The 24,724-nt window shown below is 59.7% G+C and overlaps 2 protein-coding genes across 5 annotated transcripts in view; one reads left to right on the top strand and one right to left on the bottom strand.

The window, feature by feature from the left end:
• The window catches only part of PPP2R2C (protein phosphatase 2 regulatory subunit Bgamma), a 138,579-nt gene extending 132,652 nt beyond the window's left edge, over nucleotides 1–5,927 (top strand). For all 4 annotated transcript variants that reach the window (XM_045474616.1, XM_045474618.1, XM_045474617.1 and 1 more), the window contains exon 9: nucleotides 3,177–5,927. In XM_045474616.1, the coding sequence (XP_045330572.1) occupies nucleotides 3,177–3,468 (292 nt within the window). In that variant the 3' untranslated portion in view covers nucleotides 3,469–5,927. The remainder of the gene's footprint in view (nucleotides 1–3,176) is intronic.
• Nucleotides 5,928–15,967: 10,040 nt separating this feature from the next.
• WFS1 (wolframin ER transmembrane glycoprotein) overlaps nucleotides 15,968–24,724 on the bottom strand; it is a 29,941-nt gene continuing 21,184 nt past the window's right edge. Inside the window, exons 7-8 of the mRNA XM_045474615.1 lie at nucleotides 22,625–22,770; nucleotides 15,968–18,571 (exon numbers count right to left, since the gene is read on the bottom strand). Coding sequence (XP_045330571.1) covers nucleotides 16,763–18,571; nucleotides 22,625–22,770 — 1,955 coding nt within the window. The 3' untranslated portion in view covers nucleotides 15,968–16,762. The remainder of the gene's footprint in view (nucleotides 18,572–22,624; nucleotides 22,771–24,724) is intronic.

Genomic DNA, 24,724 nt, shown 5'->3' with positions numbered 1-24,724 from the left:
CGGCCCCCAGCTCCCGGCCCCCAGCTCTGTCTTCCAGCCATGTACACACGCTCCACGGGCTGAGCTGCCGGGCTCCAGTGGGCTCCCTGGGGCCTGATGTTGGGAGTGAGCCTTTCCCCCCGAGAACAACTCTGGGTCTGTGACTCTGTTGGCCACTTTCCTTCCCACGGCCTGGTCTCAGTTCCAAGTTGCAGGTGAAGAGGGAGGGCATTTGGCTGCTGGCCTGGCCTCCTTCTGGAAGGTGGGAGTGAGAGGGCCTCTCCCAGCATGCACCTGTGACATGCCATTTCTTTGTCTCAACAACAAAGGGATTTATTCATAGGGATGAAGGTTTGGGGGGCGGAGTTGTAGAACACAAGAGAATAGGGCCAGAGAATACTTTGGGATTCTCCACCCACCCTCCCCTCCCCTCCCCTCCAGTGATTAGACAAACCTCCAGAGAAGCAGAACTGCTCGACTGCGCCCCTCCCCCAAGCCCACCCCCACGGCTCTGCCCCCACAGCCGCAGAGAAGCCCCTCCGCCCACTGGGCTGTGTCCCAGGTCAAGTGCAGAGGGGTGGCTGGGCAAGGCCGCTTCGTGCATTTCTAGGACTTGGGAGGGTGGTTGTGAAGGGTTGTGACCCTTCCGCCGAATTCATTCATTCATTCACTCATTCACTCATTCGGCTCAGAGAGCCCCTGCTGGGGGGAGGTACCTTCTGAACTCGCAGGTCTGGCCGTGAATAAGAGAACGTTCTGGCCCCTCGTTCCCTACCATTTACGGAGCATTTACTGCCTTCTCTGCAGGCCCCAGGGGGCTTGGCTTGGTCTGGTTCAGTCTGGCTGCTGCTGAGGGCCAGCATTCGCTCCCCCGATGAGGCCAAGCCAGGGCTTGGGACTCTGAGGCAAGACAGGCCTGCCCCAGGAGCCCCCACCCGGTGGTGGAGACAGAGGCAGCACAGAAGCTTGCTCAAGGTTATTGGAGCAGGTGCCTCAACACGCCAGCATGCCCTCTGGCTTCTGACCAGGTTTCACCAGTGGGGACACTGGGAGGGAAGCAGGGAGGCAGGGGGTGTTTGTCCCACCTCCCTCCCTGTCCTCTCAGTGGACTATGCCCCAGTCAGCCAGCCCCTTCACACAGATCTGCCACTCTGTCTCTGTGTCTCTTACCTTTCCTCCTCTCACCCCTCAGGCCTGGGGGATGGTAACAAAATCTCCAAATGTTCCAGCCCCGGGGGCACGGCACTTTCCCTGTGGTTCCCTTGGAACCTTCCAGAACATTTGGGCATAGCTCCTTTGTGGAGCTGGTCTCCAGTCACCCGGTTGGCCTCTGCTGGGATCCAGGTGACCTCTGCCTGGGTCTGCCTGGACACCCCTGGAACATGGCGAAGAACCGCTTTATGGAGGTTTTCCATGCTCATTGTCCCCAAGCGCCCACCCACTGACCTCTGAACACAAGGTCGGACAAAGCGGTCTGGGCGTCGGGGGAGGGACGCCAAATGCTAACTCGGCAGGTCGCGGGCTCTGGCGGGAAGCGTCGCCTCACGGGCGCAGGCCATCCCCGGGAACCGCAGGTGCAGGGCGGGCAGGGGAGGCCCAGAAGCCGCTGTCAGTGGGAACAGAAAGTACTTCCCTCAGAGGAACTCTTGGCCTTCTTGCCAGGACCCGAGACTACAAGGCCCTTCCCGGAGAGGATCAGAACTCCGAGGGGCAGGGAGGCAGCGGGGCCTCCCCACCGCACGACCCCGCCCCTCCTTCTAGAAGGGACTGACCTTGAGAGATGGCCCACAGGCGAATCACAGCTAGTCCGTTCCGTGCAGGCCCCGGGAGGCCGGCTTCCCGGTCTCGGGTAGAGATGCTGAGGCTGGGGCCTCGGGTGCTACACTCTCCTGGTGTCGGTTTACCAGCCCACGTTCTCCCGCGAGAAGGGGACACGTTACAGGAGATGTGTCACGTTCAGCCCGTGACTCAGCATCACCCGGGCCCCTGAGCCATGCCAGGAGCATCTGACCTCCCGCAGCCCAGGTGCCTAATAAGAGAACCTCTCCTGGTCTGTCCAGGTGGACCTCGGCCTTGAACATTTCCTGCTCCCCTGCACTGCACTGTCCCCCTGACGTGGGGAAATGGAGACGTGGAAAGTGTGCACAACCCGTGTTCACCTAGGGGGCCGCGGGGCTCTGTCTCAGAGCAGTGACTCCCCAAGAAACACGCTCAGCTTCCAGAGGGAAGACAGGAATCCCAGTCTGTATGCACCTCCCCTGTAGGACGTGGAAGGGGACCTTGTTTCCCAGAATCCCCTCCTGCCTCCCCGGTTATTTTGCCCCCCTCCCCCACCCCCGGCTGCTCCAGAGACTCTCCTGGGCCAAACCCCAAAACCCGCTCTGCAGGCCCAGGCCCCGATCGCTGGCCTTCTTGCCGTCCTCTTACCACACAGACCACATGGCCTTTCTCCCAGGCCCCAGGCACCCCTTCTCCTTGGAGGGGGGAGGGAGAAGGAGTGGATGGACAAGGGGCAAATTCCCTTTAGCAGGACAGGAAAGTCCGTGAACATCTGCACATCACTTAGTCACCCAACTACTCAGAACAGGAAGGTGCTGGGTCCCTGCCGTGAAGGGCGCGTCGGGTCAGTTCAGGGGCCTTCCCTCTGCTGGTGCCTGGAGGTCTGGCCAGGCCTCTCCTGGACAAAGGGGAAAGTATGGGAGAAGTTTCTTTACGATGTCTGGGGCGGAGCATGAAGGGGTCTCAGCCCCTGCCCTAGGGCCGCCTGGGTGGCTCCCTCAATTAAGCGTCCGACTTCAGCTCAGGTCATGATCTCACGGTTTGGGAGTTCGAGCCCCGCGTCGGGCTCTGTGCTGACAGCTCAGAGCCCGGAGCCTGCTTCGGATTCTTTGTCTCCTTCTCTCTCTGCCCTTCCCCCGCTCGTGCTCTGTCTCTCTCTCTCTCAAAAATAGACATTAAAAAAAAAAATTTTTTTTTTTTAAAGGGTCTCAGCTCCCGGCCTTGGATTCTGCAGGCAGACAGTAGCTGAGATGTGGGGGAGGACCAGAGCCCAAGGGGAAGGTGGGACCGGGGCGGGGGGCCTACCCCAGGGAGCGAGGTCCTGCAGCCCCCCGGGGTGGTTACTTGAGGTGTGGCACGTTTCTTCCCCGTACCCTGCCCTCCCCCAACCCGCCTGACGCCTCTCCTCCTCCCGCCAGCGTCATCATGACCGGGGCCTACAACAACTTCTTCCGCATGTTTGACCGGAACACCAAACGCGACGTGACCCTGGAGGCCTCGAGGGAGAGCAGCAAGCCGCGGGCCGTGCTCAAGCCCAGGCGCGTGTGCGTGGGCGGCAAGCGCAGGCGGGACGACATCAGCGTGGACAGCCTGGACTTCACCAAGAAGATCCTGCACACGGCCTGGCACCCGGCCGAGAACATCATCGCCATCGCGGCCACCAACAACCTGTACATCTTCCAGGACAAGGTGAACTCTGAGATGCACTAGGTGTGTGCGGAGCCCCGTCGGGGACGCAGCCGTCTGGTGGCGCGGCTGGGAGCGCGGCCCTCCCTCCCGGTCCCCAGGCCGGGCCGCCGCCGCTGGCCGCTGTCTGTTTGAAAACGGGAGGAAGGAGGGTTCACTGAAGCCACAGACCGTAACATGGATGTGACCGTCGCCTCGGGGATCAGGCCCTTCGTTCATTAACCGCGTGCCGCCTGTCCCGATGTTAGGACTTTGTCATTTCCAGGATCACTTTTCACTCCTTCCAGCAGCAACTCGCAGGGGACAGCAGGCACCCCGGGGGGCCTCACGGCCCCCCCCCCCCCCACATAGGGGCTTTGGGGACCAGACGACGGACTCAAACCAGCCAGCCAGGATTCTTTTGATTACAGACGGAGCAATTTCCACGGTCTCTGAGCTGAGGGTCATCCCTTTGCTTTTTTGGATCTTGGATTCGTGCTGAGAACAGACAGGTGCGAGATCCACTTTTAGGCTCTTGCAATGTCTTTCAGTCCCCGAGGTCTGGCGTTCCCAGACAGGAAAGGGGACAGCGAAAGCCACCCGTGTGTGTGTGCCTGTTCTCACCGTTGCCCCAGCCTTTGCTGAGCGTGGGCCGGGGGGGGCCAGGCACGGCGTTCGGCCCTTCACGCGTACGGATCCAGTCCCCACTCTGCGGGGCTCTCCTGTCGTGCTTCGTGGTCATTGGGCCCCTCGAGGGAGCCCGCGCGGCTCTGTCCATGACCCGTCGCTTCCTCCACAAACACCAGCCCCTCACAGAGTGCCAGATGCCAGGGAGGAGAGGTGAGTAATTTGTCAGCCCCACTCGACGTGGGAGGACGCTGAGGCCCCGAGAGAATGAACCAGTTTGTCCAACGCGCGTCCTGACCGAGTGGTGGAGTCAGGAATCCTGAGCCGGTCTTCACACGCACCGGGCCCTTCCCAAGTCCACCACGCTGGCGGCTCGTGTTAAAGCAGCGTTCTTGCCTGGAAGGTTCTGGAAACATATCTTCATCTTGTGAAGCGGGACGGAGCAGATGGGCCATGACGAGGGTCCGGGGAGACCCGAGCTGCAGCACGGAGTATGGAGAAGGCCCCCGTGGTGCCAAGCTCTGTGTGGTGACTTCAGACCCCCGCCCTCTGTGGGGCACCTCGCCGCGCCCCCATCTGTACCCCAGCCCCTCGTTCAGGTGCACCGAGCTGCCTCCGAGGAGATTGCATGTTTTGACCATTTCAGGATCCATCTTCTTTAACGACCTGGCCTGTGTCTCCATAGCACCTGCTCCTGCCCCGTGGACGTGGTGACCAGCTCCGCCCACCCCACCCCGCCCACTTGTCCTCTGCACGGAATGACAGATGACGGGGAACCACTGGCTGGGCGTCCTGATTCAGGAAACCGCGTGCAGAGGCCGAAGCCAACATTTTTTTACAGGGTGTAACCCAACCCAGGAAACAGACCCACCCGAGGTTTTTCTCAGTGGATAGTGGTGTACTTTTCTGTGCATCAAAGCACAAAACGCATGTGCATTCACTTCTGGCCATATGATATTTACACAAGGAAATGGGTCCATTGTTCCTGTTTTGTTTTTTTTTTTTGTTTTTTGTTTTTTAAATCAACATGAATGAAGAATGTTTGTTTGTATATCACTGTAAAATCCAGGTGACCTGGACAGTATTATATGTACATATCTATTCTAATTGAAATTAATCACTGGATTGGATTCCTCTTTTCCCCCCTTTGTAAAGAGGTTCAAGAATGTGGTAAATTGTATAGAAATCTTGTCGAAGCCAAAATCCAGCTCTGAGGGCCTTACACAATTACACGGATATTTGGCACAATCCCCTTCCCTTGGTGATTCGGATGCTGAGGGGAGACTCGAACTGCAGCGAGGACTTACCGTCAGAGCGTAGATTTCACACGTACCCGTCTACACAGTACCACTCTTCCACTGCATTCAAAAGGAGGTCTTAATACAGTTCCTGGTTCCTTACTTCTGTGTGAAGCTTTGGATAGCAAACCAAAAAAGGAAAAGGAAGAAAGATCCTAGAGGAAAAGCATGCCTTCAGATCCCTGGAAAATCGTGATGTCCAAAGCAGGTTGTGAACAACGACACGTGTTGTGGGGGAGGGGCAGGACTAGCCGCGGCAGACAGACGGGCCAGTAACATAGTCACAAACTCTGCTGCTTCCTCTGTTTAAATTTTCTGCTCTTCTTAAATGTATGGGCATTCACCTAGTCCTTGTGAAGTTGTTGGGTGGTTTTTGTTTTTACTCGAATACTCTGAGGACTGAAGTCTTGGTTGGTGTTGGACGTGTGGTAGGTAGACAGACCTGATCACTTTGGATTCTGTAACTCATGGGTGCATTCTGGTTTCATTCGGTATCTCGGATTATCCGACTGTTGAATAAAATTATAAATATGTTAATACCAGCTTTTTCCAATAAAATAACAAACGTTACATCGAAAATGGGACTCGGAGTGCTGGTGGTTTCTAGTGAGGCCAACCCCCGGGGGGGTGGGTGCCATCAGGAGGCAATATGGCGGACGGGAAAGGCTGGATCACGTCAAAGCTTTGCTATCTCTCTCTCTTTTTTTTTTTTTAATTTTTTAAGTATTTATTCATTATTGAGAGACAGAGAGCCAGAGCATGAGTATGGGAGGGGAGCCTGGGAGGAGAGCGACCACGAGCCAGCTGGTTCGTTCTGGAAGCCAGGGTGGCCCAGCCTGGTGTGCCGCGGTGGCTGAGAAAAGCCAGAAGATGTGTGAGGACCCCCCTGCACCCACCCCCGCCGTGGTTTCCCCCCGCACCCCTCCTGGGGGCCAGGCCTCTCCTCTCCACCTTCCAGAGGGCATTTTATACTTCAGACTCAGCAAGAGGAAGGCAGGTGCTGTTCTCGTGGGTCCTGCTGGTGGGGCTTTCATTGGCTGAGCTCTTTGTCAACCACACGGGCCCTGGGCAGAGCTTAAAGGAGAAAGCCTCTCCCAGGCTGTGCGGCCTTGGACCCGGGCCGACCTCTCTGAACCACCTGGGTAACTAGAGGGCAGTGCCGGCCCTTCTCAGTGCTGTTGGGACGACTGATGAGACACACAAAATACTTAACAGATGCTGTGGTACCGCTGTCCCGGGACGGTCCTGTACTGTCTTGACTCCGGGCGTTACCTTGTCTGACCTGCCTTTCGGCTTCATGTCAGCCCTTTCGCAGGGGAAGGGGCGGTGGGGGGGTACTTCCGCCTTACCCATTTTACATACGGAGAAACTGGGGCTCGGAGAGAGGAGGGGGTTTAGCCTGCGCCCAAATTTCTAGAAACACCAAGCGGTGACGTCTGGATTCAGACTCTGATGGCGAGTGGCACGTGGTCAGGGACATCGCGGCCTCAGCCCCACCCCGTCCAGCTTCAGCCAGCACTGACTACGCACCAGCTCGGGACTGTGGCCGTGTGACCTTGAGATGACAGGTTATCCCCAGCCACCAGGCAGACTGATCTGTCATGTGAGTCCTTGTCAGCAGAGAACCTCAGAGGGAGAGGAGACCAGGAAGAGGGGGTCAGGTGTGGCAGGAGGGTCCCGTCTGCCATCGCTGGCTGTGGAGATGGGGGAGGGGACGGGCCTCAGGCCCGAGAACGTGGGCGCCTCCAGAGGCTGGCAAGGGCCAGAGTGGATTCGGCAGGACACAGCCTTGCTGACACCTTGCTGATGGCCTGAGGGGTGGTTTATTCCTCACTGACTCCCGGAACCACTCTGAAGAGCTGGTCCTTACCGTCTTGATCTCCCAGAGGAGTTATCTGGGGCCCAGGAGATTCACGGCACGTGCCCAAGGCCCACCGCCCATATGGTAATGACCACATGGACCCCAGCTCTGTGCCAGGGACTGTGGCCAGCCCTTTGCGTTTATTTCAGCCACAGTAAACCCCCATGGCAGGTACTCTTGCTGCTTCTGTTCTAGAGATGAGGGACTCCAGGCTCAGAGAGGTTAGGGAACTTGCCCAGGACCACACAGTAAAGGCAGAGCTAGAACCCAGCTCTCTGAAACGTCTGTCCTGTGCAGTCGTAGGTTCCGGAGCTGGCATCTGACCTCATTCTGTCTTGACCTCAGCGCCCTGTTCTTCTGGCATCGACACCCCTGAGGCAAAGGGGGGGTCGACTGCGTGCAGCCTGCAAAATCTAGAGAAAGCTTTGTGATTTCTTCCGGCACTGGATTCCTTCTTTACTCGCTACCCGAAGTTGCTGGGTGGTAACTTCTGCTATTCTTTGCTGAAAAGGAGCGTTGTTGCTGAAATTCATGCAGCCTCCATGTTTTAACCTAAACATAAAGCCCTTCAGGTTGGCAAATGCCTGGAGAAAGCTTGTCCGGGGGTCAGAGCTGCTGTAAGAGCCAGGGGTGGGCGGTCAGGGTGGAGAATCTCGCCGCAGTCAGGGGACGGACGTGCACTCCCTTCTTATCTCCCCCAGTCAGTCCTGAGAGGGACCCGTGAGGAAGTAAGGCTCAGGAGTCTGACAAACCCCAAGTCACGGAAACGGTGGCTGGTGGATCGGAGATCTGGGTGGTGCTCAGACCCCTCGTCAAGCAGGGCAGCAGGGAGTCTCTGACCAGGAGAGCAAGTGATCTTGGCAGGAGTGTGGGGTTGATGAGCGTACCAGGGGCCAGCGTAGGTGACACCACAGCCACTTTCAATGTAGCTTCACTCTGGGCTGACTTGGAACGTTACTGCAGCCCCATGGGCAGAAAAACCGCACTTGCCTTAAGCTTCATGAAAGTAAACTGAGTCAGGAGTGATCAAAACACCTAGAAAAATATGATTGATTCAAATAAAGGGAAAATGGGGGCCACCCTCCTTGGCCGATGACATTCAAGGGCACCTGGGGACTTCTAAAGGGGTTGGGGGAAAGATCTGGGAGAGATGGGGCTGCTGGCCTGGGGATGGGCTGAGGGCGCAGCCACAAGAGACCCGGGTTTAATCTCGGGCTTGTCACTGACCAGCATTGAGATTGTATCTGTCATCTACTGCCAGGTAACAAATGGTCCCCCAATGTAGCAGTTTGAAACAACAGCATCTGTTACCTCATACAGTTTCTGAGAGTTGGGAACCGGGCGTAGACGAGCTGGGTGTTTCTGGCTCAGGGCGCCATACGTGGCCATCATCTCTGAAGGACTGACTGGGGTGCAGGTTCTGTTTCCAGGCTCGCTTACGTGGCTTGAGGCTTTGGTTCCTTGCCACACGAGCATCTCCCCGGGGCTGTGTGCAGCACGGAGTGCTCACCGAGTAGCCAATCTGAGAGAGAGGGCACCCAAGCTGAAAGCCAGGCTTTCTGTAAACTAATCTCAGACGTGCCATGTTTTATTGGTCACACAGCCCGATCTTGGCACCCTGGGACAAGAAGGCGTGGGAGGTGGTGGGGGTCACTGGGGGCCATCTGGAGGCTGGCTACCCCAGGGATCCCAGCAAGTCTCTGCATGTCTCTGAGCCCAGGGTTCAATTATAAAGTGGTGGCAATTGATGAGGGAGCATGGGACAAGCTGAGGGCACAATACAGGCTCACAGCACCACCCCGCCACCCTCTCTCACCGCCCCCCCCCCACAGTGAAACATGTGTGATATTCCTCAGACATTTCCGGCTCCCCAAGAACACAGGAAAGGGGTTTAAGTGCTTGCCGTGATGATGTGGGAAACTAAGGCAAATGAAAAATTAAACTCCCTTCCTGCCCACAGCCCATTGGCAAGTCCTTGAAACCAGCCGAGTGACCTCCCTTTGGGAGCTCAGCTGCCTCGACGATGTCACTTGGCTGGGGGCAAAAGGGAATCTTGGCTTAACATTATCCTGACTCCCCCCCAGGAACCTGTGAGTCGACTTCATATAAAAATTCCTTTCGAAACTTTATCTCAACTCCCCCAAGATATGCGCTGGCAATCATGGTCCAAGCTTATGGCCCCTGATACACATCTGAAGGGTCTCACGAGTGAGGTTTTACTAAACGGTAATAAATGGCGTTTTCCTATCAACAGCCGGCCCCTCAAGGTCCCGGAAACCTCGCTTCCAAAATTCCTTAGAGACTTAACTCTATCCCTGACCCCCTCCCAACCCAAAGGTATCTCATCAGTCACCTGTCACGACCCCAGGGCAGCTCTTCCTGCCCACGGGTCCCATCCCCGGGCTTTCATAAAATCACCTTTTTGTACCAAAGACATCTTTGAGAGTTCTTTCTTGGCCATCGGCCCTGGACCACCCCACCATCACCCCCAAACTTCATCAACGATAACACCGATCACCTAAGGTGTTTTTGAGAGACTCCGGGTGCTGACATCCACAAGGCCACCGTCACAGCATCTGGCAGGTGCCAGGTGTTTGTAGAGACCTAGTCAGCTGTCTCCCACTTGCTCTGGGCCCCAGCGCCCTCCTCTGGTGGGCTGACATTCTTGGGGGCTCTTCCGGCTCTGTGGAGATTGGCAGGGGATGAGCTGACCCCGTCTCCTCTGGTCTTGTCCGGCTTGGCTCCTGGTCTCCCGGTGGCTCTCAGCCTCAGGTGTGTGTTAGCCTCGCCGGGGAGCTCTCCCAAAACCCGTGGCCCAGCCCTCAGCATCTCGGGCTGGGATTCGGCATAGGAACTTTTTAAAGTTCATCAGATGACTCCACTGTCTAAGGAGACAGGTTATTCTGTGAATGACATAGGGAAACAGTCTTTCTGCAGAACTGTTTGCAGGAAAAGCAAATGATCTATATAGATTTACTTGGAGGAAAGCTAAAAACAGCATGTGGGCCCATTTGTTCTCACCACTTTGGGCAAGGAAGACCCGGTCACCTGTTTTTTTTTTGCTTTGTTTCACCCAGACTATGTTTCAGAGCCCCCTGCAAAAGTTAACCACTTGAGAAAAACTTTAACAAAGGCTTACCAGCTTCGAGAGTGGTATCCTAGCAACGGAAAAGCTTTTAGAGCTCGAAATAATTGCCCAAGTCGTGAGTGATTCATTTCAACCAGCCGTGTCCTTTTTTATTAAAACACACACACACACACACACACACACACACACACACAAAAACAAAGCCCCATTATCTCTACCTGGAGACTGTTAGCATTTTGCACAGGGGCCCACGCAGTCAGATGACAGGATGAATTTCACGGAGGGACTGAAAATCTGCAAAAGGCAGCAGCTGTCTTAGGACAAAAATAACAATGAAAATGGAAAGGAATCCATTAGCAAAATTATGCCCTCCCCCCCCAAAAAAGTCTAAACGTGAAAAATACATGTGAATGTTTGGAGCAGTGAATGAGTCGTGTAATTCACCTGTAAAGCCGATGACTGTCTCATTCGTAAATGGGCCGAATAAGTCCACCTGGGAAGGATGCCCATTTCTCTCGGCAAATCTACTTGACCATTCACGCATTCCCTCAACAGACGTGTTCCGAGCATCTGCTATGTGAGCGGTGCTGATGCACGTGGCTCTGAGCTGGGACGCTGGACCCCAGCCGCTGGGACTCAAATCTTGGCATTGGAGGTGGCCGGAGGTCTTGGGGACGTTACCCACCCGTGCTGCCCTCCAGTTTTCTCATCTGCAAAGCGTGGAGAATGACAGTACCCACCTCAGTGGTGCAGATCAAACAAGAAAATCTCTGCATAAGTGGTCAGCGTGTCACCTGAGCTCCCGGGGAGCCCGTTAATGACAGTCCCTCTCACTGTGACTGAACGTTCCACGAAGCCCCGCTGAATGCTGTACCTGGCCCCAGCCATCCTGGGGACATGGGGACAGTCTGTGCCTGTGCTGAGAATGAGGGGGGGGCTCACTGGGGAGGGCAGTAGGGGCTGCCTGCAGGAAGGAGGAGGGAGCAGGGGTGGGGTGGAGAGGACAGGGTGGGGGCTTAGCTGCAGCCTGGAGCCACCTGCTGACCAACAGTGCCAACACCAAGCAGGCTGGTCTAGGGGTCCGAGTGCATCCCTGGGCGCCTCGCACTGCTGGCCAGTGTCTGGATTCCCTGCCGCCGTGCAGGGTGGGAGCACTGCTCCCACTGCACCAGCAGCCTCCCCCGCTTCTGCTGGTAACTGGGCTCTGTGCTGGGCAGGGAAATCCCTGCTCCCGGCGAGCGCAGGGTGACTGGAAGCGTGTGAGTGCCCTGCCCCTCGGGTCCTGGGGTTGCCGTGTGGCCCCTGACCCTCGAGAGCCAGGAGAAGAATGGCATGTGAGCCCCATGCGAGTCCGTGTGAATGACCGTGGGGCTCCTGCTTCTGACATAACAGCCTACACTAGCCTGGTGGTTTCACTCTGCAAGGCTGGCAAGAGGAGGCAGAAGCAGGACGCGTGCCTCTGTCCCTAAGGCCACCGCCTGGAAGGTGCCCGTGTTCCCTGCCACCCCTGGCACACGGGAAGTTAGGCACACGGCTGGGAAATGTGGTTTTTCTTGACCAGCTACAGGCCCGGCTCAGAGTCAGGCTCTCCTGCCACGGAGGGCACTTGGGGGGACAGAGCAGCACGTCTGTGTCGCCGCAGAGAAACGGGCTGGGACTCGTTCTTTCCAGTGCTTGTTCCCAACCCGCTCCCAGAGGGGCCCCCCGGAGCCAGCCAGAGGCCACCGCCCTTCCTGTGACTTGCCACCAAACAGTCCCTAGAGGATAAGGACACCTGTGCGCAGTGTGACTGTCACCAGGTAACACGGGCCTGTTTCCTGTGTGGTGGCGCGAGCTAATGGATGACTGTCCCACGGTAATGAACAACGGCGACTTTCTGAAGGTGCTGACGGTGGGCAAGAGCTGGCAGATCCAGAGGGCAGTGGGGGGAGGGGCAGCCGGGCGGGTCCTGGGTGCGAGTTCAGCCCGCGGGCAGGTGCAGGTGAGGCCCCAGGGAGAGGCCGGGACACTTCCCAGGAGGAGCAGGGTCCTGACACACAGCCTGGCTGCAGCTACCGAGCTGTGCGCCTCTGCATGGCCGACTGGGGAGGCAGGGGGGTTGGTAAAAGGGGAAAAAGCCCCACTTTCAGGGATAAGCAGTGAGCGGGAAGCACCTGGGGGGCAGTCAGCAGGGCAGTGGGTGCCGGGCCCTGGGGACTCGAGCCTTGTCACTGGCCCGCATCCCACACCCTGTCACCCCTGCGTGGGTGCACCGGTCACCACCAAAGAGCCTGGGCGTGTTTTCGTCAGCCAGCAAGGGGGTGCTGGGGAGGCCAGGCCCTGGGACCAGCACCACGTGGGAGGGCTCCCTCCAGGGACAGAGTGGTGGAGGCAGCTGGGGAGTGAAAGGTGGGGCAAGTCCCCGGGTGCTGGGTTCAAGGAGAAGCAGATCGGGACATCAGCGGAGGCCTGAGCCGTGCCTGTGGGGTGAGGAGTCAGGATGAAGGCCCCCAGGTTCCCCTTCCGCAGGTCCCAGCTGCGGGCGGGCGGGCGGGCGGGAGGGCAATGCTGAGCAAGGGGGCTGGTGATGAGGCCGCACAGGTAATGTGGTAATGCGGGGATCGGGGAGGCGGGGGCCGCAGGGCGAGTGGAATGCGGACGGCGGGGCTCACCCCGGGGCCGGGCCCCGCCGCCACCCAAGTACTCGGGGTGTTGACAAGTGCCTCCGCCTCCAAGCCAGATAAGAGGGCAAGTTGCGCAGAAAGAGAAACTGGACCGTGGAAGCACCTTGAAGGGTCCTGGGAGGAGGGGAGCGTGCCCCGGCCCTCTGCCCACTTCCTGCCACACACCGGCACGTTTGTCCCAGCCGCTCAGGGGCACCTGCCTCTGTTGGCGCGACACCCGGAGGCAAGGCGAGACCCCACCCCCGGCGCAGACCCTCCCCGGTGCTCCCAGAGCCCTGGAGGATGGGCCCAGCGGGTGCTCGGACACAGTGCTGACCGATGGCGGGCTGTCCCCGGTTCTTTCCCCGCGGGCCCGAGGGACGGCCCCCAAGCCCCAGCAAAATGTGATTTCTTGGTGGCCTGGGACCAAGAGCAGGACGTGGTTTCCATCACAGCTCTGCTCCCCTCCTGGCCGAGTGACGCTGGGCAAGTCCCACCCTGTGAACCTGGTCAATTCTCACACGCGAAATGGGGGGGGGGGGGGGAGGGGTTGCTGCGCGGGACCTGTGCGTGTCGCCCAAATCACTTCACGTGAACACGGTGCCAGAGCCACGGCCCAGCTCTGTTTCGGGGGACCCTTTGCCCCCCCGGCCGCCTGAGCTCAGCAAACCCCCTGCGTGAGCCTCACACCCGGTCCTGGGCCGGGCGGGCGGCGGCCTGTTTATCAACAGAAAAAGCAGGACGGCAAGCACATCAGGAAGCCTCGGGACCAGGCGGGCCAAGGGCGTTCTGATGTTTATGGCTCCTTGGAGGCAGTCCAACGAGGCGGCGTCTCGAACCAAACAGCTCAGAGCTGGCCAGGTGGACGGGAGGCCGGGGACGGCCTCTCCGTGTCTTACTGGGGCCCCGGCTTCGGAGCCAAGAGGGCCTCCCGGCTGCTTGTAGGACAGCGGTGCCATCCCAACCTGGCCTCTGGGCCTGAGGCGGTATCTTCTGGGACCCCTGGCATCCTGGGTCACGCCCGAGGCCCTCCAGTGGGTGCCCTGAGTGATGAATCGGCCTCTGACCTCCCCAGCCCAGTCCCTCCCCTGGCTGTCAGAATGGGGCGCCCCCCCCCCCCCACCCCATGCTCCCAGAGGCCTTCTGGCCCCCATCCTACCTCAGGCTGGACGTGCCTCCCTCCCTGGGCTCCCACAGCTTCCCGTGTCTGGTGGCAGGAGGGCCCTTCTGACCCAATCAGGGCCACTCACATCCCCTCTACGTGACTTTCCTGGGGGTGGGACCCGGGTTTGACTCCAGCTGTGCGGTTACGGCATCTGCTCGACGTCACGGTGCAATAAATATTTGCTCGTGGGTGGCAAGAAGTGCGTTCAAGGCTCAGTAGTTAAGTTAAATCAGGAATGTTTTAGGTACCGGCTGAACTTTCCTGGACGTGCAGCCCTGAGGAATTAGAGGCGGGGTGCCCAGGGGGCAGGGCTGCAGGCAGGTCAGTAACCCACAGTGATTTTCATAAAGTTTACGTTTCAGAAAAGCTAGAAGGGGCCTTACAAGTCGTGCGGTGAGGGTCTAAAGGCACCGACCTGGGCACTGAACTTGCCCAAGGCCACAGCTGGGAGGCACAGGAGTGGGATTCACACCAGGCTGTGGGCTCTCACCTGCCGGGTATATTGCACCTGAACTTACAAATAACACGTTCTTCACTTGATAGATTGGAGTTGTGCACAGCATTTGAGCTTAAAAAGGGTTTTGTTGCGAAGTCTGACCTAGCCCCGACTTTTCCATTCTGCAGATCGGGGCACAGGCCTGGGGACAGGGGTGTGGGTTGCCGGTCACAAAGGGGTCCGTGATGGGGGCAGGGGAACTGGGGTCCGATACCCAGTCTGAGGTAATCCCCGTGAGCTATCACCACCCCCTGCACCAAGCCGGGGACTCTGCTGGGGGCCGAGTGGCAGCGTGGTGGCCCAGGGGACAGATCTCCGCACAACCCTGCCAGGATGCAGTGCGACCTCCTCACTGAATCTGTTTTCTCCTCTGGGCGGCAGGGCCATCCCTGAACCTCCCCGTCTGAGTGCAAGGATCATATGACGTCGTCTGCGTGCCCCCCTCTCTGGACCGCCAGCGGTGAGCCTGGGAGGCAAAGTCAAACCGTGAATGCACTTGGTGGCCTCCCGACACTGCAGGGCCAGAGAGGGGGATGGGCTGACTTTCACCTCTCCTCACTGCCCCCGGAAGAAACCCAGGAGCAAAGGCAGCGCAGAGGGATGAGGCCTGGGGAGCACTTTCCAATGCATGGGATTTCAGGCGGACCCACGGACAAAGCAGGATGAGCCAAGGGTGCAGGGACACAGCTGCCACCTGCCATGGCGAGAGGAGCCACGTCCACGGAAAACGGAGGCAGCCGCACCCGGGACGGTCGGTGCAAGGTCTCCGAACCACAGAAAGAATGTAGGAAGGACTCCACGTTTCCCGACCTCTGCAAAGATGTGGACCCACTGGTCCCCGGGCGTCTGCACACTGGGGAGGAGCGGGGTGCCAGCTTGTCCTCAATGTCGGGGAAGAAACAAAAGACCCGAGGGACTCAGACACCCGTCCCTGTCTGAGGGGGCACGAAGTTTAATGGGGGACCCAAGCCACTCCTCCAGCACCCCGAAACGGCCGAAGCCCTGATTATGTGACTATGGAATGATCATTGTGCGTCACTGAATACGGGACCCGGTGTCACAAACTTACTGCCGACGGGATGGCTCTTCCCAAACTGTGAGTCACGTGTATGCCATGCGATCACTGATGGGAGTTTCACGGGCGATTCTGGCCACGCACACGTCTCACCCTGTAAGGCGCGAGTGCACAGCTGGGCGGCCCCCGGCCTAGAGGCGGTGCCAGGGTTTGGGCCCTGGCAGGCGAGTCGTCGGCTACTGAGAACGTCCGTTCTGCTCTTTGGAACTCACCTGTACTTAGTTCAGTGCAAGTGTAGACACCTGTTCTCACGAATGTACAAGAAAACAGCTCTTTTAAATAAAGAAAAGAGTAGGTTTCATGAAATGCTTTTATTTCGGCTGCTTTGGGACCCTGACTCTGTTTCCTAGTGCTGAACATGGCAAAGCTTCTCTGAGCACCAGGAAGGGACACCCCAGGTTCCTCCCATTTCCTGATGCCGTGGATTCAGACAAGCATCTCACAAGCCCACCCACTGCCCACTAGACAGGAGAGCCGCAGGGCAAGCCCGTGGGGCCCGGGGCTGCCGCCTCCCCCAGCCTCTGACCTTGGGAATCGGGAGGGGCCCTGACCGCGCGACAGAGCTCAGGCGGTACCCGAGTAAGCCCCAGATCGGCAAGCAGCTGTCGAGGCTTAGCAGTGACCAAATAAATAAGAAATCCTATCACCGAATTTCACAGCAGCGCATTTGGTTCTTTAAAAAAACAAATCCGACACGAGAGTAAACGGGGGGAGGGGGGGCGGTGCTTGGAAGTGGAGGGGAGGGGGAAGGACTTCCTCTGTAATGTGCTTTCCAGGGCCCAGAACTGCCAGGCTGGAGGGCCCATCAGCTTCGCTCCGCAAGGTCGGGGCTGTGGGTCGAGACGGCATGCAATTTCCAACGTCACCGCGTTCCAGGCGGGCAGAGACGAAGCTCACGGAGGTGTGAGGAGGCTGCATGTGACAAGTGCCACATCCACACACGTGCGTGCACGTACACACACACACACACACACACACACACACACACACTCTCAGCGTTAGTGCTGTGCCCTCTGGCTGGGTGGCCACATGCGGGCTGGAGGTCCTGGCGGGGACACGCGCGGACTCCCTGGCCGGGGACGCGCCCTCACACCGCCGACAGGAACGGGAAGAAGAAGAAGTCGAAGGCGAACTTGACGGCGCCGTGCACGGTGCTGCGCCAGTCGCGCTCGATCTTCACGTGGCGCCGGGCGGGTGTGAGCTGGGCCATGCAGTTGAGGCAGCGGATGGCCTTGAGCTCGAAGACGGGCCACTTGCTGCCCAGGCGGCCCTCCAGGACGGTGCTGAACTCGATGAGGCTGCCCTGGCGCAGGCTGAGCAGCACGTCCTTGAACTCGCCGCTGGCCCGCAGCACGAGGTCCTTGGTGACGTCGTCCTCCTCCGGGCTGCGCGAGCCGTTGGCGCCGCTGTACGGCATGCCCACCGTGATCTCGAACTTGTAGCGGTCGAACTTCTTGATGTGGCAGGGGTGCTTGGCCAGCAGCTTGAGGCGGCACAGCTCCTCCTCGGCCGTGGGCGCCGTGCCGGGGCTGCAGGACGGGTAGGCCTCGCCGTACAGGCAGCGCATCCAGTCGCCGATGAAGACCGGCAGCACGTTGACGGCCGACTCGGCGCTGTTGTCGATGTCCGTCACACGCACGTACTTGAAGCGGCCCGTCCACGTGACCCTGTGGCCCTCCAGGTGGCTGCACAGGATCTGGGTGCGGGCCATGTTGGTCTCCTTCCAGGCCCGCGGCCCGCACAGGAAGCCGTACTGCTGCCAGGTCAGCGTGGAGTTGTAGACCTTCATGCCCTCCGACCGGTACACGTAGAACCAGCAGAACAGCACGATGGCCGTGATCCACACCAGGATGAGCTTGACGATGGAACTCCGCGTCAGGGACTTCACCACGCCCACCACCGAGAAGTTGGCCTTGGTCCACCAGCGGAACAGCAGGGGGATGCTGCACATCACCAGGGTGACGGCGACCTTGGTGAGCTCCAGGGACAGGAACCAGCGGGCTAACTGCACCACGCCCATGAGCGCCAGGCCGGCCGCCAGGATCGGGAGGGCGAACAGGAAGAGGAAGTAGCCCATGCTCGCGCGGATCAGCCCCAGGCCGGTGGACTCCAGCAGGATGACCACAGAGAGTTCGCACCACATGAAGCAGACCAGGTAGGGCACCAGGTAGCAGTAGGTGCCCTTGAACTTCCTCAGCTGCGCCATGCGGAAAAAGAGATAGAGCAGGTAGACGTACAGCAGGCAGGGGACGCTGACGTTCAGGACGACCAGGTGGCCGAGGGGCACGGTGACGAAGGTCTGGCCCAGGAGCTTCAGGTGGTGCCAGTCGAAGGGCAGGGAGGGCAGGAGGGAGAGCAGGCCAGCGGCCACCTCTGTCACCAGGGCCCTCCGGGTGTAGGGCTCGGCCGAGGCGCTCAGGCTCATGTAGCTGGTGGCCGTGAAGAAGATGGCCACCACGGCCAGCTCGGAGCAGGGGATGAAGTCCTTGCTGGCGACGGGGAAGGAGAAGATGACGAAGAAGACGGACAGCAGGAAGTGGACGTAGGGCTCCAGGTGGTTCCAGCCGAAGTTCACCTCGGCCTGCTCCACGTCCAGGTTGGGCTCGAAGCGCAGGAGCAGGCCCGTGAGGCTGCGGAAGCTCTCCCAGGCCCTGCTGTCCTGGAAAACCTTGAGGGTGCAGATCACCATGGAGACGAAGGACAGGTAGAAGACGACCAGGGGGACGAAGAGGGCGAAGAAGTCGATGGTCAGGTTGCTGACGATGAAGAAGAAGATGAGGGCGTTGATGTGGTGGGTGGGCACGATGGTGGACAGCCAGTGCATGCCCGCCCGGGATGCCATGTCAATCAGGTACTCCTTGATTTCCATGATGGCGTGCAAGGGGTACTTGACCACCTGGGGGGTGGAGAAAAAGACGGGGCATCGGAGGCAAGTGGGGACAGGGCCCCCACTGCCGTCCCCATGACCCGGCCAGCCAGCCTCCCGAGCTTTGTGCGAAGCTAACGGCTCACCCCTGGGCCCCTCGTCCCAGCGGGTCCTTCCCCGGGAATACCCTCTCCACGTGGTGACGTCCTCCCCATGCCCTGCAGTCTATACAGACCCTCCCTCAATTCCACCCAGGCCTGCACGTCCTGGCCCTTGCCCTCTGCACCCCTGGAGCGTGTCCCCTGGCTCCCCTCTCGTCCCAATCTTTGCCAGGGATTCCGGACTCTTGTGAGCCAGTGTCCCCCGTGGGACCCCGAGTCCCTGGGGGAAAGCACCAGGGCTTGTGACCTGATCCCCCCCCACCCCCGCCGGCAAGGGCTGCCCTGCTGGGCCTCGGCCCCCCAGCCCGCTGAGGAGAGAGGAAGATACTTTCAAGCCCACACAGGGCTCTGAACACTCCCAGGAGCCGCGGTGGCTGTAGGGGCTCCAGAAAGAGCTCCCTGCAAATGGAACCATGGGGGCTCACGTGGTAGGGGCCAGAGGAGAGGTGCTCGCCAGTGGCAGGGACCCTGAGAACCAGCCGCCTGCCACCGCCCACCTCCACACACCCATGCCGCTCAGAGCAGACACGTAACCGACGGCCACTTCTGCAATCTGCACCCAGTGGAGAGGGCAGGGGAGACCACGGCGGAGGCGGGCTGGACCCCACTCCTGCCCGGTTTTCTCTGCAGGACTCCCAGAGGCTCCCGGCCCCGCCAGGGCTCAGGAGGTGTGGTGTGGAGGGCAGGGGTCTGGGTGTGTCTGAAGGGGCAGAGGCGTGGACCCCAGACCACACAAGATCACCCACGTGTGGGGGCACGGAAGCCCGGCTGCCACCCAGAGCCCACCTCACCACTGCCCCGGTGAGGTGGGCACCACGGCCTCCGCCCATGCCCTCGGGACAGGCTGCCTCTGCCTGCCCTGCCGGGGTGTGGAGGAGAAGACTGGCCACGGAGGGGGAGCCTGAGTGAGTGTAACCAAGGGATCACAGCAGGATGTGGCTGGCAGCTACAGGTGACCAAATACCCTGGAAGCAACGGCATGGGGCACGTTCCACAGAGAAGGGGCACCCGGGCTCCTACAGGAGTCCATGGCTCAAAGAACGTGTGTATGCCCACACCTGTCTGTACACACACACACACACACACACACACCCGTGTGAAGGGTTACATTCCTTCTCCCGTGTCTGTGACAGCCCAGCTAGGAAATGAACAGATCGGTACCCCAGCTAACTACTCCCCCAGCTCCCCGGGGCTAGTGACCTTCCCGGAAAGCAGACACCACACTCACACGTGACTGGGGACGGCCACCAGCGAGTGCTGGGCCCTGTAACGTTAGTCTCGGCGGGTACTTGTGATGCTTGGCAGGGGGCAAACAGGCGTCCGCGGACATGCACGGACTCCGGGCTTCCCCTGGGGGGGCCCCTCTGACACAGAGCCAGGCTGGCTGGAGGTCCACCGCCGCAGAACGAGCGGACAGGTGTGTCAGCGAGGCTGGCGCAGCCGATCCCTGGGGACGGGGGCCTCGCTAGCTAGTGGCAGACGGACTAGAGGCATCTCCCGGCCGCTGTGGTCAGTGGTCATTCTCTGTGCCCTGCGGCTGGGACCTTGAGATGGGTCTCAAGTTCTCCCCCCAGGCTCCGAGCCACTCACACCTTTTGTTTTTTGCCCTTGAGGCCACACAAAGTAGTTGAGAGGAACTTTCAAGGACAATGAAGCTTCTCCAACCTAATGCCCAGCTTGTCCAGGGTGTCCCGCCTCTGTCGGCTGAGGCATGAAGGCCACGAGGACCAGGGAGTCCTTCCCTTTTAGGGTCCCAACTCTGTCCCCGGTCACTTCCATCCAGACCCTGCTCTTGGGGACCCACTGGATTGGGAAACAGAAAACCTTTCTGTAGACAAAGTCCAACAAATTAAAACAAGCTGTTCTTTGAGCAGGAAACAGACTTTTCAAAAAACAGAGCAGGGAGTCAGTTCTACGACAGGAAGGTACAGCGCGCTCTGGCCAGGTCGGAGGTCGTCGGCCGCCCTGCTGACCCAAGAGGCCAGGGGTGTGATGACAGGCCGCTAGCCAAGGGGCCCATCTGGGACCCGGCAGGTCACGGCAAGGCTCACACCCCGGTGAGTGTTCACACGTTGGACCTCGCGATGACTGACGTGAAAACCGTGTGGATTTCACTGCATTTACTCTTACGACGGTTTCATCTGCCACAAAAGAAGCCGGCGTAGCCCGGGGCCTGGAGTCTGGAGCCTTCCTGTGGGGGCCACATGCGCTCACGGAGGCACCAGGCGCCTCGCTGGGGCCAGAAGACAGAGCACACTGCTCTTCCTCTGCCTCCAAAAGGCTATTAAAAGCTGCAACTTTCATGCTCTGTCTCTCTCTGTCCCAAAAATAAATAAACGTTGAAATAAATAAATAAGTAAATAAAAAATAAAAGCTGCAACAGCCTCCAGTTTTGGAGACACCTGCTAGGATTCACCGTCTCTTTGGCAAAAGACTTTTAATGAGACAAACTCTAGAGGCATCCAAGCGCTCTGATGGTTTCAAAACCTGAAGGAAACTCAGAGCCCCGTGTACTTCTCGTCAGAGTCCTTTAAATCTCTTTCCCAGAAAGGACTCTCAGACGTCTCCCAACACTGAGAGTGACAGAATTTACTGTCCCAGCCAGGCTGCTTTGCAAACAGGCATCATTAGGGGGGACAGCGCAGGCCTGCCCGCAGGCCCTCCAGACTCACCCTTTCACCTCTGACCCTCACTGGCATTTCGGAAGCACCTTGGCTTGGCCAAGAACAACGGCCAGGGCCCCACCCCCCTTCTCTCCAGTTCTAAGGAAACTAAAAGCAACTATCTGTGAACACACAGCCCCAGCCTGTCAGAGTGGACCTTCAATAAAGTCGTGACCTCCCTTGGTCAAGCTCCTTGGCCATCCTGGCCTGTGGCTCGCCACAGCACCTGATCTCGGGGGACTCACGCAGCTCGCTGGTTGGTCCCGAGCGTGGCCGTCGCGCCGGCCGCCCCGGTCTGAGCCTCCGCATCTGGGCTCCTGGCAGGTGCTACACCAAGCTGTCTCCGGCACGGGGACTCCCCACGCTTCCTTGTCCCCCCAACTCCTGCCTGCTGGCGGCCCAGCCGTCGCCTGCCCCTCTGCCCCACTGATGGTGATTCACCCCGGTTCCCACTCAGCTCGCACCACACGGGTGCTCGGACGACTAACGCCACGAGCTTCTCGATGATTCGTCTGCTCAGAGCCGCTCGGGCCGGGTCAGGCAGCCAGGCTTGCGGAATCGCGGTAGACTCTGCAAGTCAGAGAGCTGACCTGGGGAACCGCCTGCACCGTGGTCTCAATGGCGTGACCAGGGAAGTGAAAGCTGTCACAGAAGGGGCACGGCCCGCCATCCCCGCCTTCTGCACGTATTTGTATGCCCCGGGGGGCCAGAGTGTCTCCCTTCCGTCCAGCCAGCCCACAGTGGCCTCTGCTACTATCCACACTGCACTTGGCTCTCCCCGAGCCCCCGCGGATCTGGGTAAACAGGGGCCGGCAGGATCCTCACGGCCTCTCAGTACCAGCACTCTGCGTCTGGGGAAAGTCATCTTTGCAAAACCGACCTCCATTCCGTGCCATAAACGGATCATTTTTCAAAATGACAAGGTCTCGGTGAAAGTCGGACTCCAGAGCCTGCCACTCTGCTGCCTGTGGTGTTCCGCGGAGAACGGCCCGGGGGGTACCTGTGCTCGTCCGTCACACCCGCGCATGACCGCCCCACCTGCGTCCCTGGGTTTGGAGCCTGAGTGCATGTGAAAGGCCCCTCTCTCGAGAACACACCCTCATGCTGTTACGGGGACCATCCCTATGGGGCACGCCTCCCCAGACAAGCTGCCCAGTCCCGGAGGCTCCCGTGTCGCAGCGGCCTCCTGCCCGTTCCTTCCTGCATGGCACCAGGCTGCACGGTGATCGCCCTTTGGCCGGGCCCCTGGCCCCACTCACCTTCAGGCGCAGGGGCAGGTCCTCGGGGCTCTTGCCCACCAGCTCATCGTCGTCATCGTCCTGCAGGAACAGGTTGGCGGGGATGATGCCCTTGGCATACTTCTTGGTGATCTCCACGAAGTCATCCAGCGCTATGTAGCTCTTGGCTGGGGCACAAGAGAGAACGGCACAGGGTCCGCCCACACCGCAAGCACACGGTCACCCCGCACGGATGGGCAAGGCAGGGACAGTGGCCGGGCCCCGGCGGAGGGAGGCCGAGCACGCCAGGCACAAACCTCTCTGTCCTGGACAGACAGGCGGGCACAGACGAGCCAGCCGGGGGGAGCGCGGGCACCCTGCCTCCTCGCCTTGGGGACAGCAGTTCCTCTCTTGAACCTCCCGCTGCCCAGCTCTCAAGACCAGGGTCTGCCCCCACCAGCCCTGCAGCCACCTCCTCTCCTTCAGCCCTGGCTGCTCCCAGCTCTGGTGACGGCCACCTGCAGCCCATAGCCCAGCCACCTGCCCCCCCTCCACTCAGCATGTGTCCACTGAGGACCTACTACGTGCCAGGCACCGTACTAAGCACTGGGAAGGCCTGGTATGTGCACACGGACCCAACGTGTGCACAAGTCTGGACTCCTGGTCTAGTGGGGTTGTGCTAAAGACAGCTGGCTGCCAGACGTGACCGGCTGCCCCCCGGAACCATCCTCCAGGCAGAGGGAGAGAGGGGAGCCCGGGGAGGTGCAGTGAGTGACTCGGCACAGAGACCACGACCGTGAGTGGGCCGCCAGCCCCAGGGCTGCCGTTCGCCAGGCGCTTCTGAGGCCTCCCACGCGGGGACTGTGTTCTGGACACTGGGGACAGAAGCCCATCGCAGAAAAGAGCAACAGACAGCAGCAAGAGCAAAGGAAACAGCGTCTGGAACGCAGTGAGCACCATGGAGAGGGTGGGGCGCAGACAAGGGGCTGTTCCTTAACACGAGCCGGGGTAGCGGTAAGGGTCAAGACAGGGCAGCCTTGGCGGGGCCCACGCAGGGACAGGTAAGGCTGGAGCCGACATGGAACAAGCAGGGGAGAAAATGGGGCCCAGTGGCCTGGCCCAGGCTGTGTGACTGGGGTCATGGGTGGCCTCTGATGCCACGAAACTGGCCACCAAGGCGTGGAGTGTGGACACAATGGGGCGTAAGGATGAGTCACCAACGACTCGGACAGAGCCATTCTGGTGGGATGACGCGCGGAAGGCCCCGGGAGAAGTGGGGAGAGCAGCCAAGAAACGGACCCATGGGCACCTTTCCACCTTCCTTAGAACGGGGAGCAGAGAAACAGGGCAGGTGGCTGCTATGGGCACGAGGGGTCCAGAGAGGGTCTCGTCTTCATTTTCTGAGGTGGGAGGAATAGGCACATGTTCATAAGCTGCTGGGAATGTCCCAGTGGGGAGGGGGGGCCGGCAGCCCAAGCCAGAGGGGAGGCCGGCCTGGCCGCCTGATGGCAGGGCGGGGACCCGTGGATGGCACTGTCCACACCCGCCTGGAGAGGCCACGTCTCTGCCCAGCTCTCAGCGCGGGTGGGCCTCAGACCCATCCCTCCCAGCCCAGAGCACGTGGTCTCCCCCAGGACCCCGTGACCTTCTGGCAGTTACGAGGTCCGCAGGAGAGCTCCGAGCCGTTAATCATAAAATCCCCAGGGTGGAGAAGGCAGAGCTGAGCAGGGACCTTCCGAGATCGCCACACCGCAGTCCTATTTCGGGAGGAACTGACCCTCATGAACCTCTGCCCAGAGGCGCGCCTCACCCCAGACAGGCTCCTGGCACCTCTGCGCAAAAAACCCCTCAAAACCTCCCATCCTTCTGGTTCCGATCGGCCATACACTTTCCTCTCCGCTTCAGGGTCCTACATGCCCAGGGCCTTGGGGAAGCCAGGCCCAGGATGCGCTATGCCCCCAGAGTTCCAATGACACGTCAGAGACAGACGGTGAGAAGGGGGGAAGCATGCCCCCACCCCCCGCCCCCGTACAGAAGCTCTCAGGGCTGGTGGGGCCCTCGGCCCTCTAATCTGACCACCACTGTGCAGAAGGGGAAACTGAGCCCCAGGGAGGAAAGCCAGGCCTGCCTGAGGTCAGGAGG

Source organism: Leopardus geoffroyi, chromosome B1 (assembly GCF_018350155.1).
Source record: "Leopardus geoffroyi isolate Oge1 chromosome B1, O.geoffroyi_Oge1_pat1.0, whole genome shotgun sequence".
Taxonomy (NCBI): domain Eukaryota; kingdom Metazoa; phylum Chordata; class Mammalia; order Carnivora; family Felidae; genus Leopardus; species Leopardus geoffroyi.
Note: the sequence above shows the minus strand (reverse complement) of the source record. Positions and strands in the feature narration are given on the sequence as shown.